Raw genomic sequence first — 18,932 nt, 5'->3', positions numbered from 1 at the left:
AGGGAAGGCAACTGTGCTACACAACCTTTTCAGTTCCTTTTGCAGGGGCACTTCCACTTCAGTGCCTTCTCATTGCCTGTTGCAAGAAGCTCATAGGTAAAAACCTTCCGGTCAAATCCCAGTTCTCCCAAAAAGTGCACCCAACACCACAGTGAGTCGTCCCCTGTAATTCTTTATTAGAATCGTGGATTAATATATTTTAAATCAATCTAAAAAAATAATGAATCAAAGTACAGTACATGCATAAAATACAAAGTAATTTACAAACAGATCAAAATAGCATCTTCAGAACTAATACCAGGAGGAGAAACGGAGTGAAAAACAAGAAGTGACCGACTACAGCAATGCCTTCCGTGTGCCTCACACATCATGAGCACCGCGAGACAGAAAAGTTGGGAACAGAACGCAGCTGAAAGTGCCAACCACATCTGGATGTTCCAAGTGGGTCATATCAGAGTTTGAGAAACATCCTCTACAATCAATTGCTTCCCTGTAATTGCATAAATAACTGCAAGCATTTGCACAACAGAGAGTTCCTTTGAATCCTGTGGGAATGCAGTGGCTGTGGCCCCCAATGCCAGTGTCAGGTGTGTTTAGGAACAGCACAGAGCGAGTGACGTGCAGTGACAGAAGGCACAGTTCATGTATCCCTGAACAAGCAGATTGGACTGATTGGTATGGAGCAACAGACCACAGGAGGAACATCCAGTAAGAAAACTACTCCAGAGGGTTTTGTTGAAGAACAAACAGCAAATCACTGGAATAATTTAAAAATACTGGATCAACCAGAACTGAAAACTAAGGCCAGATAGTGGAAGTTATTTATTCATCAACTCAAGCACTTGAATATATTAATATATGTGGCATGCATGAATAGATGTGATATGTAATATGTGACAACACCCTTCAAGTCTGTGTCCCATGAAAGAAAAAAAAGGCATCCTCAAATCCTGATACCACCAGCACTGTGGAGGCCAAGCCTCACGCAGCACAAAGATGCTGCAAGTTCCAGAGCTGGAGTGACCCTTCCTCAGGGACGCAGCTCCTACGTTCACTTCCTTCACAAGGGGCACCTCCATGGAGTCCCAGCAGCTCTGCCTCACATCAACCTCCCCTGCAGCAGGTGCCAAACCACAGCACCTCACTCACAGGTAGCCAGAACCTGCTGCTTGTTTGCAAGAAATTCTCTTTTCTCCCCCGTAATATCCTATAAAACTTCACTTGACAATCTGAAGATGTAGCCAAAAACATTTAACTTACAATAAAATTGCACTTCTGAGCTTCGCCGAGCTTTAGATGCAGAATGCAACACCTTAAGACAAGGAAAGATTATCCTGCCCAGAGAGATTTTCCTCTGACAATAATTGCTTTGTGAGGAACAGGATAACGTCTTCAAGTGCTCTCCAAAGGTGTCAGTGCTCTGACTAGCGGGCATCATGTTGGGAAGGGATCAGTTGAGTTCCAAACAATTTACTGAGCCCAAACCGACAGGTCGATGTTGGGAAAATACTGCAGCCACATCCAAGTAAGAGACTGATAAACACTGAAAACAAAGTGTTTAAGACATGGAGAAATTCATGGAGAAGGAATAAGTAGTAACTAAACACAAGAATGTAACCACGAGAATTACAAATATATTTAAATCTTGGACCTGGGGAATATACACAGCCTTTTAGGAAAGAATGGACAATTTATATATTCTGACAGCACTGCATCTTTGGTTTGTTTTCAGTGGTTGGAGGGACGTGGATGGGAACCACGTTGTTGCTTGGGGACATGTCATTCTCACGTCTGTCAGACATCTGCTTCTGGGAAACAATCCGATAGATCTCTGGAAGAGGAGAAAGAGCTGATCAATATGTGCACACCAGCAAAATGCCATCAAAGAGTTAAACCTAGGGGAAACCAGGCATAGCTTTGGAATTACATAAGTAAGGCAATGAAGCTTCCACACTAAGTTCAATTGTGGTGGTTTCTAGATACAGAAAATAAAATATATTTTTGAAACAGAAATTACTTTTTTAACAACTGTTTTACTTCCCTTGAGATAAGAGTCAGTAAATGGACAGAATTCATGAATCTCTGTGCTATGAATGAGAAACTATGTGCCCCATCCATTCCTTCTGAAGGTTAAGGACAGTTGTCACATGTTTGCTGATGTATCCACAAACAACACCAGGATTAAAAGGAACCATTCCAGATTTCTCTCCCTGATAGGACTGCAAGGACAATTTCTTCTTGCTGAGCACACCCATCATGTCTATCATCCAAGCAGTGTTAAATCTTCAGAAAAGATTGATTTGGGCCCAAAAGGGGAGACTCCGCCCCTTCAGCAGCACAGAAATCCCTTACAAAATGTGCTGTGTGAGAAATATGGGCTCCAGATGAAGAGATTCCAAACAAAGAGGAATTAGAGAGCATGGGATAAACACCTGCACCGAGAGCCTTGCCCTGTTCCTGGGGCTTCTCATGGCTGATGGTGCTGCACGTAAACTCAGAGCAGCTACAGCAGCACTTCAGCTGCACAGAGAGAGTAGAGCATGTGTAACACTTCACCCCCAGAAAGGAAATACAGGACGCCAAAAATAGAACATGGGGAACTCACTTGCAAATCTGAATTTGAAAAACATTAAAAAAATAAAAGCTTACTAAAGCTCAGTTTTACAAAAAGCCCCTGCTCGGACTCAGACAGGACAAACTGTACATTAAAATGGGTTTTTCATACGCCGTAAGGTACAGATTAAGTCATTGAGGCAACCAAACAAGAGCTGAACAGGTAAAAGGATTTTCTGATTTCACCCTTTCTTGAGCTTGCTCTTCTTTCCAACCACCTTATACATAAACAACCTCACAAGTTACATGAAAACCATGAAACCAGACCTTTAAAGCCACCTGCAGCCCGGTGTGGGAATGTGCAGACTTGGCCCCGTGGCAGTGCTCAGCAGAGCCTGTGTGTGAGGTGGGAGGAGCAGAGAGGAGAGACCTGCTCTGCACCTTCAGGACAAGCTTCGTGCTCAGGGCTGACAGCCAGTTCACTTCCAGTGCAGAGCAATGCCTGTTCCCATTAACACAAAAAGGCTCTGCCCACCTTTGTCACTGGGAATTCTCTGGTAACACCTTCAGCAGCAGCAATTCTCAGTTTCCCAGAGAATTTCCTGAACAAGTTCATACAAGTCCCTGACATATCACATACTTCCTCCACCCCATCAGCCAGGACTCACACAGGGTGCCCTCTGTGTAACAGCCTCATCTGACAGCAAAGATCCTCGGCAAACAGCTCCAAAGCCTTAAAAATCTTAACAGCACCAATTCCCTTACTGATAATGAATCTACCCCTTCTGACTCTGGGAACATCTTCCCATGATTCCCATTTCCACGGCCTCCCCAGCAGTCCTGCAAGTGAATCCACTATCAGCAGTCCCAAGTTTGCTGCTCCCTGCTGCTTCTCCCCCCTTTGCAGAGTAAAGCTCAGTGCAGCCACAGCCTAAATGCTAAAATCTACCCTTCCCTGGTGAGCTGCACACTCAGCACACAGGGCTGTGCTGCTGTGGCAGGGGAGGGGGAACAGCCTAAACCTGCTCTCACTGGGGCAAAATGCCCAGCAGCCAAGCCTGCACTGGAAGTGCTGTGCCCAGAGAACGCTGGGCTAATGAAGATGTACCCTTTTTAATGAAGACACAGCACTTTGGGCTCTGCTCAGGAGCTGAATGAGACCTTATTAAGGGCACATTCAGCAGAATGCATCACTACATAATGGGGAACTGTGCGAGACAGGCCTTGCACTGTGAGAGCTGGGAAAAAGTGACACTGCTGCCCAGGAGGAGCTGGGCCAGGCCTTGGCTGCTCAGCCTGCACTGGGGTTCCATTCATTTTCAGGTATACAGAGACAAAAGAGGAAATCCCTCGATTTTTTGATGTTAATTCTCTGATGTTGTTTCCTTGGTGATGGGATTCCTTAGAGATGAAACCACAGCAGAATGCAGTGTGGGAACAGAGACAGCACAGAGCCAGGCAGGGAATGGAGGCAGACTCCAGTTTACTTTAGGATGCTTCATCCTGCTGTGAATGCTCAGGGTGGCTGGGATCATAATACCAGTCTCTCTTATTTGCCAGATGATACAAAGCAGCTTTGTGTGCACAACAATCAGCCCCGGCAGTCTAGACATCTTGGAACAGAAGGATTTGGATAGGGACCATTGCTCTAAGTCACAGATGGGAAAGGTCCTCAAAACCTCATCTGGAATCCACAGCAGGACAGGAAGCCCACCACATGTATGATACACCCCCTCTAAAAGTCCTCTATAATATGGGAGAAGAAAGAAGAGCTTTTATCCCTTTTATCCCTTATTCCACCTGTAGCAACAGATCACAGGCTGTGCTAACTACACTGGATTCACATTTCCCACGGCCAAAGCCATCTATTCAAAGTGCTTACTCTGAGAGCCCAGGTGTGGATAAGCTTAACAGGGACCCAGCCACACCTCCAAGGGAAGCACCTTCACAAACTTCCAACACTGTCCCAACCAGATCAGCTTCAGAAGGGCTGGAAAGAAAGGGGGGCTGCTACAGACCTTGGTCCCGACACCCTGTTCAGGAGAGATCCCAGCAGCTAGGGGAAAGGCTCTGGAGCAGCCTGGGGTGTCTGGTCCAGTTCCCAGCACTGCAAATACCAGAAGGGCTGGTGCAGCAGCTCATCCTGCCCCTTCTGTCAGCCAGCTCTGCTCGCAGCCGCTGGCAACACCTGCTGGTTTCCCCAGCTTCCTGCTCCCAAGGACAGCCAGCATTCCATCCACAGGCACTGAGCTTGGAAGCAGCCTTGCCAAACACACACCAGCCAGGATTCTGCAGGGTGACTCCAAAAACCACATTCCTCAGATGACTGCTCTCCTCCTTCCTCCAAAGCAAGTCATCAAGAGAAAAAGCCAGCTGTGAAGTGAGCTCCAGAACAGCCCTCCTTAGCATGCCAGTCACAGCCCAGATGGAGCCAACCTGCTGCTCAGGCACTGTTTACCGCACCTTTATCTCCCCCAAACAGGAGCTCCTGTCTGGAGAGAGCACATGCCCACTAAGCACAAGTGTTTCTTCCAGCACAGTTGAACTGACCCCTTCTGAACAAGGATCACAAGGATCCTGTCCAAGAGCTCTTTACCCTAAACACTGTCGCAGCAACATGCAGGCAACACTGACATCCATGGAAAAGCAACAGCCTTGAGAATCTGTCAGAGCCCACCAAGAGCAAGTTTTAATGGGCTGTTCACCCATTACAGACAGCTCTGCTTACAGACATATTAAACCAGAAAAAAAATCAAACCTCCATGGATTAGAATCCAAACTCACTTCTGGAATAAAAGGTACTGTGGGAAGCTTGTGAGGAGAGATAAAGAAAGCCCAGCCTGTGTCCAAGAGGTGAAGCACTTCCCATGGCAACAGAGTGTCACACAGCTCTGAAGGAAGCCAAGTGCACACAGGAAACGTCCCACCTCTCCAGTGTCACTTAGAGAACACAGTGGGCCAGCAGGAGATGGGGACTGGGAGGTCACCAGTCTATACTGGCTATGACAGCCTGACAGCCACCTTGGGAGGGAATAAACACTGCCTGATATATTTGATGTTGTTTTATTAGTGCTGGTGTATGAAAGTGAATTAACTAACCTGCATCTGAGAGCCCTGAGACCTCTGCAAACAGAGAGTGAGAGCAGCAAGGCTGCTTGTTCTACATGACACAAAGCACATCTGGCCAAATCTGACCTCAAAGTCAAGGTGTTCCTGAGAGAAGGGCTACCAAGGACATGGGCATAAAGGAAGAAGTCTCAGGTTTTAGCAGTTACAGGTGAGCAGTGTCTTTCTCCTGAAAAATCCATGCCCAAACTCCTGTGCATTTTTACAGGACTGCCTTCAGGTACGTGAAGAAAACAGGAAATGCAGCAAGCATCCCAACACCTCTGCCTTCAGCCACTCCTTAGTCATCCACCCTCTGATGGCACAGGCAGTTTGTCATGTAGGGAATAAATGTGTAAGCTAACAGAACTTCTTTCTTTTTGAAAGAAATTTGTGCAGTATTGGAATTACAACCAAATGAATACATGCAAGTTAAAAGGAAACCACATGGTTTAATTAAAAAAGAAAAAAAGGTTTTTATTCACCTAGCACAAACACGCTTTTAGCTGGTATCGCACAGGAGCACTACTGCTTAGGAACCCACTGTAAAAACACAGTCAGAACTGTCAGAGGCCTCTTACAACTGAAGATGAAACAAGAAACAGATGGACACAGGCAGCTAATATCCCAGCAGCCTAACACCTCTCTCCACTGCCAGGCTGTCCATAAAGCATTTCAAACAACTGAAGAAATGCTACAGGATTTATACTTTTACTACAGTAAATAACCTCCTAGTTCTATCCTCACCTACATGTTCCACTATGGCTACCAGGACATTTTTGGTGTGTTTTTAAAAGAATGTCTAAATTAGGTGGCAAAGAGGAAAACAAAATTCAGAACCAACTAGGTGTCAAGGTCACAGCAACAAGATCTGATTTACAGACAGTTTAGTAGTGGGGTCACTGCTTATACCAAGCACATCACGTAGCCTGGCACATGCTACAACTGGGAAGGAGGGACTTTAAATTTGCAACTGCAAAACACGTTGGAGGCAGTTGGAGAAAACAAGAGACTGCCTGGCACACCTAGAACAGAGACACAGCAAACGGAGGAGTGTCTCAGATATCTGTTTTGAAAACTCAGACTAGAGCACTTGCCAAAGCTGGGAATGATGAAAGCTCCAAAACCAGAGGCCACAGTGTCCCACTGTGCCCTGACTACAGCTAACAGGGCACACAGAAATACAAAAGCCTCGTGACAGTGAGTGATTTCCACACCAATCTGTGAACTCCTACTCCACCTTTATAAGCCAGGGTTAAGTTAAGGTTCCCCAAATTGTTGTAGTCGAGTGTCTCAGCCTTAACAAGTTTTGCCTACCTAAACAAGGCTTTAAACAAACAGGAGGTACTTTATCCACAGAACATAAAAAATGCAGCACTGACTGCTGTCACAGGCCAAAAGTCCAGGCTACTAAATGCAATAGCAACTCCTGCAGCTCAGGAGTCACTGTGTCTCAAAGGAAGGATCTCTGCTCTTTCATCCCTTTTTCCTTGGCAACTGCTACGGTCACCATTAAAGATGGAAACAAACTGGACTGACTTCTCCTCTGATAAACAATGGCTGCTGTCACCTGATGCCAGCATGAGACAATTCCCTCGCCTGGGCACTCCCTGTAATGGAAGACGGAAACTGAAACACAAACCAGGCTGACTACAGTCCTGGGGCAGATCAAAGTGAACAAGGATTCATTCCCCAGTTCAAGGCTCGCCTTTCAACTGTGACACTTTGACACTGGATTCCAAATCTTATTGCTAATGAAGAATGATTAAATAGCAACATTTTAAACACTTTATAGGCAAAGAGATGCCTATTTGCATCATATCTGAGCAGCCTTCTGCCCTTCCCCCTTGAAGCACAAAGCCCTGGATGACTCACCTGTCAGAATAGTCTGGAAAGCTGCTTCCACATTTGTAGAGTCTAAAGCAGATGTCTCAATAAATGACAAACCATTCTTCTCTGTGTGGACAGAAATACTATAATTAGAGAGGTACAGTACATATCTGTTTCCCATCTGGAAAAGCTTCTGTACCAGATAATATTTGTAGCATTCCTGATGAGACACCCAGGTATCAAGAGAAAGGAAAACAAAGTTGTGGGGTTTTCCCCCTTACTTGATCTGAAAGTGACACCACCCAACACCAACGTTAGAATTTACACCCACTCCCAAGCACAGGGATCAGCCCAGTGCTGTGTCACGTTACTGCACAGGTTCGTGCATCACTGAAAGGGATAATCTGTTGCAGTTTCAAGAACTGCATGAGAAAGTTTCCTAGATTTTCTTTAACGTCATCAAGTTTCTCCACCTCCCACCTGCTAATACATCACAGAAGCTTATTTAATGGGGATGGAGCAGCAGGGGGAATGACACTCCTCCAGCTGCAGGCAGGGATCCTCACCGGCCATAAACTCTGCCAGTGGAGCTACGGCAAACTTTAATGCGAGGAACCCAGCTCCACTCCTGGATTAAAGAAACTGGGCCTAAAACAAGGCTTACAGAAACTAGAACTACTGTTCACAGATCTTAATTACATAACAAAACTCAGAAAGCCAGTTTAATGAAAGTGTTCAGCCACAGGCACCTGTGTAGGGCTGCAGATTAGTTGGGATACAGAAGGCAAAGCTACCACCACACAAGAAACTCAAACCTAAAGCCAGAGGCAGTTTCTGCAACACAAACAGTGCCCAGGCAAGAGAATAAATCTGGGTTAAAATGTTCAGGTGCCTCTGGCTGGTTCTTGGAACGACATGTATGTTCTACAAGGTCTCCTTTCTGACTGAATGTGACATGTGACACTGAGGGGACATGAGCAGCAGCAGGTTTCTTCCTCCTACCCACACCCTCTCCAAGCAAGGTAGGCAAATCCCCGACAGCAGCAGGAAATTGCTCTGAGTTGCCCAACCTGCGAAAGCTCTGGCCTCGTCCGTGGGGACAGCTCTGAGGTGGCGCAGGTCGCTCTTGTTGCCCACGAGCATGATGACGATGTTGCTGTCGGCATGGTCCCGGAGCTCCTTCAGCCACCGCTCCACGTTCTCGTATGTGAGGTGCTTGGCAATGTCGTACACCAGCAGTGCCCCCACGGCTCCACGGTAGTACCTGGGGACAAGGGGACAGCCAGCCAGCCACAGTGAGGATACAGGAGACTGTGCAATAGTCACCTTCCACCTCTGATCCACTCTTGAAAATTCTCCCCCACCCATCACTGTGGGTGCGGCACGGGCACAGCCCAGAGTGATAAGGAGACTGTAGAGTGACTCACTGGGTCATAAAAATGTCAGCGTGATCTACTCCCTTTACAAAAGGCCCCAGCTGGTCTCCTTTCGAGTGAGAGCCACAGTAATGCATTCAAAAGGAAACAGGCTGTGTTCTCCCACCCCACAACTCCCTCCAGCTCCAGCTTTTGCTATGCTGGTTTTTAACAATTAAACAAGCACACAAGTGCGCAGTCTTTCCTGGCTGCTACAGGAAGGCTTCTGCTCTTAGGTTACTGCTGATAAAATGACCAGGAACACTGATATTCCTTTGTCATTCGCTTCCATGGAAATGAGTCTCTCAAAGTTCTTGCATTCTAAACTTGAAATGCCCCCAGTTACATGTCACGAGAGCACTGCAAAGTAAATAGGTCTGTGCAGGAACACATCAGATTGAGTTTCTGGGTTGAATAATATTTAACCTTCCCACCACCACATTATTGTGGGTATTACCTGACAAAACACAAACACCCCTGTTTGCAGTTGGTAAGGAATTGAAGGGGCCAAAACTGCCCTCCTCAGCCCAAGCTGCTCCTCAGCCCAAGCTGGCTCCACTTACGCTGAGGTTATGGCTCGGTATCGCTCCTGCCCCGCTGTATCCCAGATTTGAGCTTTTATTGTCTTCCCATCGACCTGGATGCTCCTTGTTGCAAACTCCACACCAATGGTGCTCTTGCTTTCCAAGTTAAACTCATTGCGAGTGAATCGAGACAGAAGGTTGCTCTTCCCTACTCCAGAGTCTCCAATAAGTACAACTACAAGACAAAAATCATATCAGAATCAGACTCCAGAGGTAAATGACACACTGAAAATCACACACAAGAAATATTTCTTTGAAAGAATGAAGCATGAAGGAAAAAATGGCAACACCACCATCCTTGTCATGCATTTGCTGTCCAAGTCTCAATATTTCTGGAAAACCAGAGCTGCCACATTCACCAGTATTTTGAACAGATGTTAAGACTTGACTTTTATTGGTTATATTCCAATCTCCTTTGCCCAGTGTGGAAGAATATACATGGCTGTCACTGCAAACATTGGTGACCAGTTACATTTCCTTAAACAATACTAGAACTATAAACAAAAATAAAACCCTACAACCACATAACTGAAATCTGCTTTGCTGAAGAAGTGCAAAACACAGGGCAAGCAGCACACTCTGCTTTCACTTTACACTCCTCATGCCTTTGCAGAAGAGAGGTTCCCCACTGGGGCAGAAAAATTTGTGAATGAAAAGAGAACCAAACCAAAGAACCCCCAAGACCACCATCACCCCACCAGCCAGTTTGAAACATTTGCTGAGCCACAGCTCTCTGCCCTTCCACAGTCCCCCACTGCTGCTGTGGCTCCTGGACACATCAGGCCAGAGCTTGAAACTGCTCAAAAATGCTGCCAGGGGATCGCTGTGCCTCAGAATTGGATCCACCATTCCCTGGCTCAGCTTGACTCATACGAGCACCAGTGGCAAGCAAACTAATTGGAAGGATTCAGCTATTCTTGACGACAGAGTGATAGAAGGTTCAAAGTCCAGTTCCTGCAGGAAAAACAGCATCACGAGGATTCCCTGCAATATCCTGTAACGCTGAGTTGAAAAGTGCAAGTTTAAGTGTTACTTAAAAACTCAGTACCAAGAGGCAGAAATGTGTTCACAACCTGACTCACATGAACAGGAGCCTCTTGGGGTCATCCTATGGCCTTAATGATGATAAGGCTCCAAACCAGTAATGAAGGAAAGGGAAGAAAAATATGATACAATCTTTGAGAAGAAAGGCCAATAATGAAGTTCAGCAGTGAATCAACACCAGTCCAAGCAAAAAAGTGCACACTCAGGTGACAAAAAACATTGTGTCTTTGGTTTTTTAGAGAAAAACAATTACTTGCTAAACACACATCACTAACAATTAAGACACCAAAACACAGCATTAAAGATTCTGTGTGGTACAACAAAGCAATGAGAGCACCAAACACAGTCAGTGACACAAACCCCCCGTGGAGCTCAGTCTAGCAGCAGAAACATTCCCATCTGCTGCTGCAGCCCTCTGCAGCTTCTGTTTAAATAATGCAGAGCAATTCTGGCAGATGGGACTTTGCTCTGACTGGAAGGGCAGAGCAGCACCTTTTAAACTCCCTCCATAAATGAAAATTGCAGAAAACGTTGGCTTCAAACACAGCCTTGTGCAGAATACTTCATCAAAATAAACATCTTCCCAGCTGCCCGTGCCAGCTGACTCAGCACGCAGCTGGCCAAGCACACAAGTTGCAGAAAGCACCCTCTGTTAACCTCTTCTGTGTAGGAAGATCACAAGTGCAGGTAGGTGGCAAGGCCCCATGCTGACTGCAAACAGGAGTCTGCTTTACTACGTGCTAGGTCACTGCTGAACAGCTCTTCTGGCACAGAGATGCTACATCATGGTAAACCCAGTGCAGGGGACAGGGCACCAATTGCATCACCACCCCTGGCAAATGGCCACAGCTTTCCTCTGCTACTGGCAAGTCTCTTCTTCAACACTGTTTTGGCAGGTTTAGCCCATGGGTTTAGATGACATCATGTTTGTATTCACTGGGACACACAACAAGTTCCTAGGAGGGAAAAGCTGACAGCCCCCTTTGTATTGCTCAGTCCTGCTATCACCCAGCACTAACTCTGGCAGGGGCCAGAAGTTGCTCTAAGCAAGAAAAGCAATCCACATTCACCATTTCCTTTTCCCAACAGGATGCATCATATACGTCTTAAGTATTGTCTCAAACCTACCTTTGTTGTTAGTGCAAAGCCCACCTTCAAGTCATTTAACAACAGAGGGATCCCTTTAATTCCTCTGCCAGGTTTTTTTCCTTACCTTGCCTGAATCCCACACTCCTTATGTTCTGAATGGTTTCCAGCACCAGAATAATGTGTCCCAATTATAAGGGGAAAAAAATACCTTCCTCCTTGAAATCAGCTATTTCCTCTACTTAATTGGGCCACTGCAGCTCCTCTTGGACACAAGAACAGCTTGGAATGTCAGCAGGCACCTGAGACTCCTCACACCTTCGGCATTTCTGCCAGTCTGTGTATCACTCTTAAAATACAATTATGAACTGAAACAGCTTTAACAGCCACTCAGATTGTGGTTTTAATTTCAGTTTTGCTTTCCTTATCAAGCCACCATATTTTGATATTTTATACTACACAGTGCTCCCATGTATTACATTCTTAGCATAGAAATGTAGTAGGAATGACCCTGGATGGCCAAGTCCCATACTAAATATCCAAGGCAAACAGTTTCTGGGAGGGAAATGACGTTATCTAGGCCATGATAAAGCTAAGTGTTCCTGCACATTGTCCCTTTCATTGGGCTTTTCTTCCAGAAATTCATTCCTAATGGTTAGAAATTGCCTTCTGATTTTCAGAAGGAATTAGTGGTCAGCTGATGGTGGTGTCCATGTGCCAGCATCCTCCATTAGCTTATTAGTGTCTTCTCCCAGCAGTGTTTACACTGGGGTATTTACAGAAAGCAACCACATCTTCTCTGGGCTTTGCTGTATTTACTAAATACGCCAACTTGTCAAATGGTTCCGTATAAACACGTTCACTTCCCCAAACACCTTCCCTACAAGTTTTTCAATTTCTTTTCAGCACAGTGAGAACTGCATACATCATTCTAAGGGAGATCCCCCTGTGATGCAGACAAGAATTTTAGTATTTCCATCTCTACTAGGCACACCTGGAGCTGGAATTATTTCTCCTGACAATTTCACCTTGACGGCTCCATCTGCCTGTCATCAGACCTAATTGTTCAGCTTCATGTTGGCAAACTTTTACTCTACCAGAGTCCAAGTCCCCAGGGATAAACCCTTACATCCCAAATACCAGCTCATCTGGAGGACCACAGTCCTCATCAGCACACAGCTCATTCAGTGCCATACTCCCACTTCCCCTGTCCCACCCAACTTGCATCATCCATAAATTCCATTTCTACATCAGCACTGGAAGGAGGAACGTCTGGAGGAAACATTTTAGCAAGTTCAGCCACAAGACTCAGTCCTGAAATCCATCAATAACCAGCTTTGGAGCAGGACCTCCCTCACAGGAGCAGCACCTTAAGAAGCTGCACAACCAAGGAAAATTGTACTGACACACCTGAAAGTCATGGAAATGATCTCCCAGCCCCAAGTGACTGATTCAGTGGTGGGACAGTTCAATACTTGCAACCACATGCTTTAAATTGATTCATTTGACTTTCTACAGCATTTACTACCCCAAACATTTAAGACAAGCATACAAGCATCTGGTGGAGAGAAAAAAAAAATTTAAAGAGAGAATGAAGTCCACAGTACTGTAAAAATTTCCCTCTCTAATTCCAGTTTTATTTCTGTAGAAGACCAAAATAAGAATTCAATTTCCTAAGATGCATGAGAAGCAATTTAGAGAACTATGTCAAGAAAGGGTTATTAATTTTTCACCAACATTCCAGCTCACTCACACAATTTTTGTTTCTGTAAAACCTCTTAGTTTAAATTTTCAGAAAATATTTTAATTATCTCATTAAATATGTTATTGGCAACCCAAACAGGTTGAAAATAAGAGTCCAGCAGCACTAGCTTGTGTTGTCTATGGTAAAAGTTATTGCACAAGTCACATATTACATGATTTAGGACCAGTACACCAGCACAAGAAAATCACAATGTCTAAAACTTGTTTCTGCACTGAATTCTGCTGTTAAGAGACATATCAATAAAAAGCTTGGACACGTCTTCATGACCCCCAGAAGAACCTGCTGACGAACACCTCTCCCTGCCCACTTCAGCTGGAATTTGAAGGGCATGTGAAAAAAATTACTCGATCCTATACCTTGTAGGTAGCTGGTCATAAACCCAACATGGTCATGACTTGTGTTAACCTCCCTCCTCAGCTGTGCCCTGTTTTATTCACCCATTTTCTGTCACAAAAAGAACTGGCACTCCAAAGGCCCTCTGGGGCAGGGGTTGCCTGTCCATACAATCAGTAACACCTCCCAACACCTCTGCAGTAAATGGCTGCACCAGCCAGTTTGTTGCAGCACCAAAGTGCCTCCACATCTGAGGCAATGAAAGCCAAGGGCTTCTACCAATGTCAAATCAATAGATGTCATACAACCACACATTTCTCTAAACACGCAAGTAAAAATGTGTCTTCTAAACCCCAAACGAGCAAGCTGGTTCAGTTTCAGAGCATTTCCTCAATATCAGAGGGAGAAGTTGGAGAAATGAATATGATGCAAAGAAGCAGAGAGCTGAAACTGGAGTTTTTCCTAACAAGAAGCTGAATGTCACCACAAGTCAGGTCCATGACATGAGTCTGCCCCCAGATCCAGAGTTCCAGATGGCCAAGGTGCAGACATAATCTTCCTGAGCTTTGTCCATAGAAAACATCTTCTGCAAGTGAGGGTTCCTTTGATAACTGCTCATCTACTGCAAGCACATTAAACAAAAAGAGCAAAAAGGCTCCTGTACTAAAGCCAGGCTTAATTTATTAAATAATAAAGTAATATCCTTATATCACCATTATATTTTCATCCTATTAAAATGAGAACAAGACTTCTACAAACTGGACTTCATAGGCCTTGTGTTTCCTCAGGAGCCATTCTGGGAACCGCAGGCACTGCTCTCAGCCAGACCCCAAAACTATGGAAGAATACAAAGACTGGAATCTGGACAAGAAAAATTTAACAGAAACTGTTTTTTTCCAAGCGAGGCTTAGTCTTTCCCATATGCTGAAGTGTTGCAACATAGTCAGGGGAAGGGTATTTTGTAACAGGTCCCTGGATTTTATTGTCCAGAAGCACAGGTGGGCTCAGTTTACACCCAGCAGCAGAGTCAGCCAGATTCCAACACACATCTGCTGTCAGGGGCTGACAGGACAAAACCAGAAGTCTCACAAACAGAAACGTGGCAGTTCAACCCAGGAGCAGTAAAAGACAGCCAGACTAGAGAACATCACATGATTGTTTTAACCAGGTCAAATTCTGAACTCAGTCCTGAACTCATGTCCCTTCATAAACCCAGAAGTGTCCTGCTGGATAAAGTGTCCTGACAGACGAACACCCAGAGTCTGACTACAAACAACTGGCGTCCAAAAACCATGGTGTGTATAACAAACAGGCTAATCTCTGTCCTAGCCAGCCCCTGCATCTTCAAATAAGCAATGCCTTCAGACTTGCCATTTTAACCATCACACGGACATGCCCCAAAACAAGATTTTTTTGCTTCTATGAATTCATGAAGGCTTTCAAACCCATTTATAATATGCATGGCAATGCACCACTCCAAAATTTGCATACCCACCTGAGGGACTTTGTCCTTTTGATTTCACCGGCTGCCCAATAAAAGAAGCATTACAGATATCCACAGAAATGATGACAAACAGGAGATACTTTCCCTATTTGCCCTTATCACTCACTGTTTAAATTTTGATCAAGTTGTACATCAATTCAGTATAAGGGCTATGAATCCATTAAGTCTCTTTTCTGATTATTTTGATGCCCTTCTCCATCTTTTTAATTCTACAATCCCTTTAAAAATGGATATGTCTGTCATGCCTGCATTTCCCCTCAATTCCCAAGATGCTCATGTCTCAAACTCAAACACTGACTTAACGTTTCCCCCGAGTCCCCGTTTCCTTTTCCAAAAGATTTACCTACCCCTTGCCTTTTTGGCCAGTGCCTGGCAAGGAGACATTCGGTTCAGAGACCTACTTGCAATAATTTCCAGATCATTCCAGAGTGGTGACAGCTTGTTTAGAACCACCATCATCTCTGGGAAGTTACAAAAGTTTCCACAATTTGTACTACTCTGCATTTTTATGTTATTTCAGCTGCCACATTTACCCCACTTAAGTGACATTGCATCAACTTCCTGCAGTCCACTTTAGCCTGGCAAAACCCAAATCATTCATCTTCACAACAGCATTTTCACAGCATTCCCTGCAATCCCAAGAGTTTCTATAAACCAAGCTAAACAGAAAAAGCTTTAGCAAAGGCAATCTCAATTAAACCAGCTTTAGACTTCTCCCTATAAGTGGATCCCAGCTTTATTTTTTCCCAATTATAAAAGGAAGCAGGTCTAATGAAAGATAGCAGCTCTCCCAACAAACTCCATGTCACTGATAGTCCCAGGCCTTCACAGCTAAAACATTAATTACAAGCCCACTCACAGAACTGCATGAACAAGGGTAATTCAATGGTTTTGATAACCTGTACACAAGTACCTACAATAACATTGCCTAATGCCATTAAACCAGTGGTCAGCAAGGTCCTTGCCAGTGCTGCAAGCTGAGAAAAGATCCCATTCTGGAACTTCCTGATTTGATTTCCACAGCAGCACAGATGACTGATTTATAGGTAGAAATAATGCCACTTTCCACACGCAATTGGATAAAACAGCCAACAATAAAAATAATGTAATTCCTCAAAGTTATTACAGGAGCTTAAGGATACAGGAAAAAACATCGATGTTTACCTTCGAGATGACAAGCACAGGGTCTCTAACCCTTACAACATAACAAGCAATGCTCTAAATCCTAAATTCAAATTTATAATACCACATCACAACAAACAACTACTTTTTTACACTACTTTGCTTGCTTTTTCAGTGGGGTTTATTTTAATATCACATTATGGGACAGTGAACTTTCAAAACATCAGCACTTCTGTACACATTTCACAGCGGGCTACACGAACCTTTCCAGCAGGCTGGTATTTTACGCTGCAGGGAGTGAAAATTGAGGATTTAACCACAACCTAGAACGTTTTAACTCAACTTGCTGCTGTATTGCAGACTGGATGGGCATCAGCCCTGGAAAACGAGGTATTCTTGCCCTTCCCTGTGGGAGCCAGGACAGATCAAGGCCAGGCTGGATGGGGCTTGGAGCAGCCTGGTCGAGTGGAAGGTGTCCCTGCCCATGGCAGGGGGTGGAATGCGATGATCTTTAAGGTCCCTTCCCACCCAAACCATTCCATGGTTCTATGAGGATTTTATGATCTCTGGGTGTGGAACAGCAGGGACATTCCACTCCTCGCCAAGGGCTCTGAACACAGAAGGCAGCAAGTCGTACTACTTTATTAATTAGTGCATCATCTACCAATGCTGAGCATATCTCACCCACTCTATAGCTCTACTTAACAGCTGGAGAGGGTTGTTATCAACCTTGACGAGTCCTTATCAGCCCTGGGCATCCTTCCTGGCGATCTTTGCTCGCCACCCCGCAGACCGGCCGCCGCCTCGGCCTGTGCTCGGGGCAGCCTCGGACCAGCCCTGAGACCAAATGCCCAAATCCCCGCTGCCAAACCCTGCCCAAAGCTGACACTGTGGGGTGAGGGAGGGACACCCGAGCGGGGCCCGGCGATGCCCGGGGCGCTCCCCCCGCCCGCCGGGCCCCGCGTCAGGGAGCGGCCCCGGCCGCGCCCGCGGGTCCCGCCGCTCTCCCGCCCGCCCGCAGGGCCCTGCCCGCCTCACCTTTGAAGAGATAATCGTACTCGTCGTCGCGGGTGCCCATGGCGGGTGGCGGAGGAGCGGGACCGGGAGCGGAGCGGAGCCGAACCCTCCCTGCAGCCGCCGCAGCGCTTCCGCCCTCCACGCTCCGCCTGCCCGCCCACAGGCGCTTCCGGGGCAGCGGCGCCGCCGCACGACCGCGCTCGGGGCAGCGCTGCGGCCGCGCCCTCGCCGGGGTTAAAGCGAGAGGGGGTCCCGCCCGCCCCTCAGGGCCCCCGAGCACCCGACACCCCCGGCACCCCCTGGAGGGGGTGGTGCGCTGCGGCGGGAGTGCTGTGAAAGGGACTAGGGGTGGCCGGGAGAGGCTGGTGTCAGAGCGGTTCCATGGTGTAATGGTTAGCACTCTGGACTCTGAATCCAGCGATCCGAGTTCAAATCTCGGTGGAACCTGTATATTTTCTTTCCTTTTTTCGTTTTTTTCCTTTTCGACTCTTTGTGTCCAAACGATCCCCGGGCATTCTCTGAGCTGCCCGAGTCCCTGTGCCTAAATGGTGAATGGACACACTGAGCTCCCCGGACTCCTGTACCCAAACAATATCCAGGCATGTGCCATCCAAGCTCCCCAAGCCTCCTTTCCCAAGTGATGGATGGGCACACTCTGAGCTCTTTGGGCCTCTTCACACACAGTGTGATAACCTCACCTCACCTTTTGCCGGGTTCCCACCAACCTTAACCCTTGGCATGATGTGGGTGCCCTTCTCCTGCCTCCATGGGCAGGCACTGGCCTCACCCCAAAGGCACCCACAAGCACAGGAGAGCTCGGGGTGGGTTGGTGGGAAGACCCCCCCAAGGTCTCACAGATCCCTCCTGTGAACTGAGCTGAGAGGGGCATGTGAAACCAATGGAGCTTGTGGTGGAGGTATCAGAGATGCCAACAAGCCCTTTCAGCTCATGAGGTTCAGAGGCCATGAGCACAGGCCCCTTTCCCACTGCCATCCTTGCCTACCCTGCTTCTCTCTTCCCAAAAGATGGTCCAGTTCCCCTTGTCTGCTCCTGTGCCATGGGAGACACCAACTTTGTAGTCAGCTTCTCCTGGTGCAGGCTTGACATCTAAACAACTGAGGATAAAAATAGCACTTGTGTCCAGATGATTAAACCGAATCCCTTAAAACCTCTCTTTTCCCACCAGCCTGCCTTCAGCAGCAGTGTGTTTGCCATCACTGCAGTCAGTGGCTGTGTCATCATTCCTGTGTGTGAAAGTAACCCCCAGGCATCAACAGCAGTGCTGTGCATCAGTTACCGTCTGCTGGAACTGTAACGAGCCAGAACGTGATCCTCTGTGTTTAAAAATAAATAGTTCACGCTGTCTCAGAGCTTCTGAGTGAGGAAAACAAAACATTAATAACAAAGACACCTGATGTGCGACCACAGTGTGTCACGCCACAGGAGTATGGTGCTGCCAGCAGAGGCTCTCCAGGAGCATCGGGTGAGACTGGAGCATTGAGAGCATCATGGTCTGGGCTCACCCATATCCTGCTGCCAGCCTCTTATGTGCCCTGCACCTCCAGCTCCTCACA

General features: G+C 46.4%; 1 protein-coding gene and 1 non-coding gene across 2 annotated transcripts; one reads left to right on the top strand and one right to left on the bottom strand.

Annotated features, from left to right (window-relative positions):
• Window positions 1–152: 152 nt before the first annotated feature.
• RAB11A (RAB11A, member RAS oncogene family) lies at window positions 153–17,516 on the bottom strand. Its single transcript, XM_039557511.1, has 5 exons — window positions 17,380–17,516; window positions 9,467–9,662; window positions 8,559–8,752; window positions 7,534–7,614; window positions 153–1,831 (listed from the first exon to the last, which is right to left on the bottom strand). Exons 1-5 carry the CDS (start codon window positions 17,417–17,419, stop codon window positions 1,692–1,694), a joined length of 651 nt encoding a protein of 216 aa, XP_039413445.1. The 5' UTR covers window positions 17,420–17,516; the 3' UTR covers window positions 153–1,691.
• Window positions 17,517–17,733: 217 nt separating this feature from the next.
• Window positions 17,734–17,805, top strand: TRNAQ-CUG. Its single transcript has one exon. It is a non-coding gene; the product is annotated as a tRNA-Gln (tRNA).
• The last annotated feature ends 1,127 nt before the right edge of the window (window positions 17,806–18,932 follow it).

Source organism: Corvus cornix, chromosome 10 (assembly GCF_000738735.6).
Source record: "Corvus cornix cornix isolate S_Up_H32 chromosome 10, ASM73873v5, whole genome shotgun sequence".
Taxonomy (NCBI): domain Eukaryota; kingdom Metazoa; phylum Chordata; class Aves; order Passeriformes; family Corvidae; genus Corvus; species Corvus cornix.
Note: the sequence above shows the minus strand (reverse complement) of the source record. Positions and strands in the feature narration are given on the sequence as shown.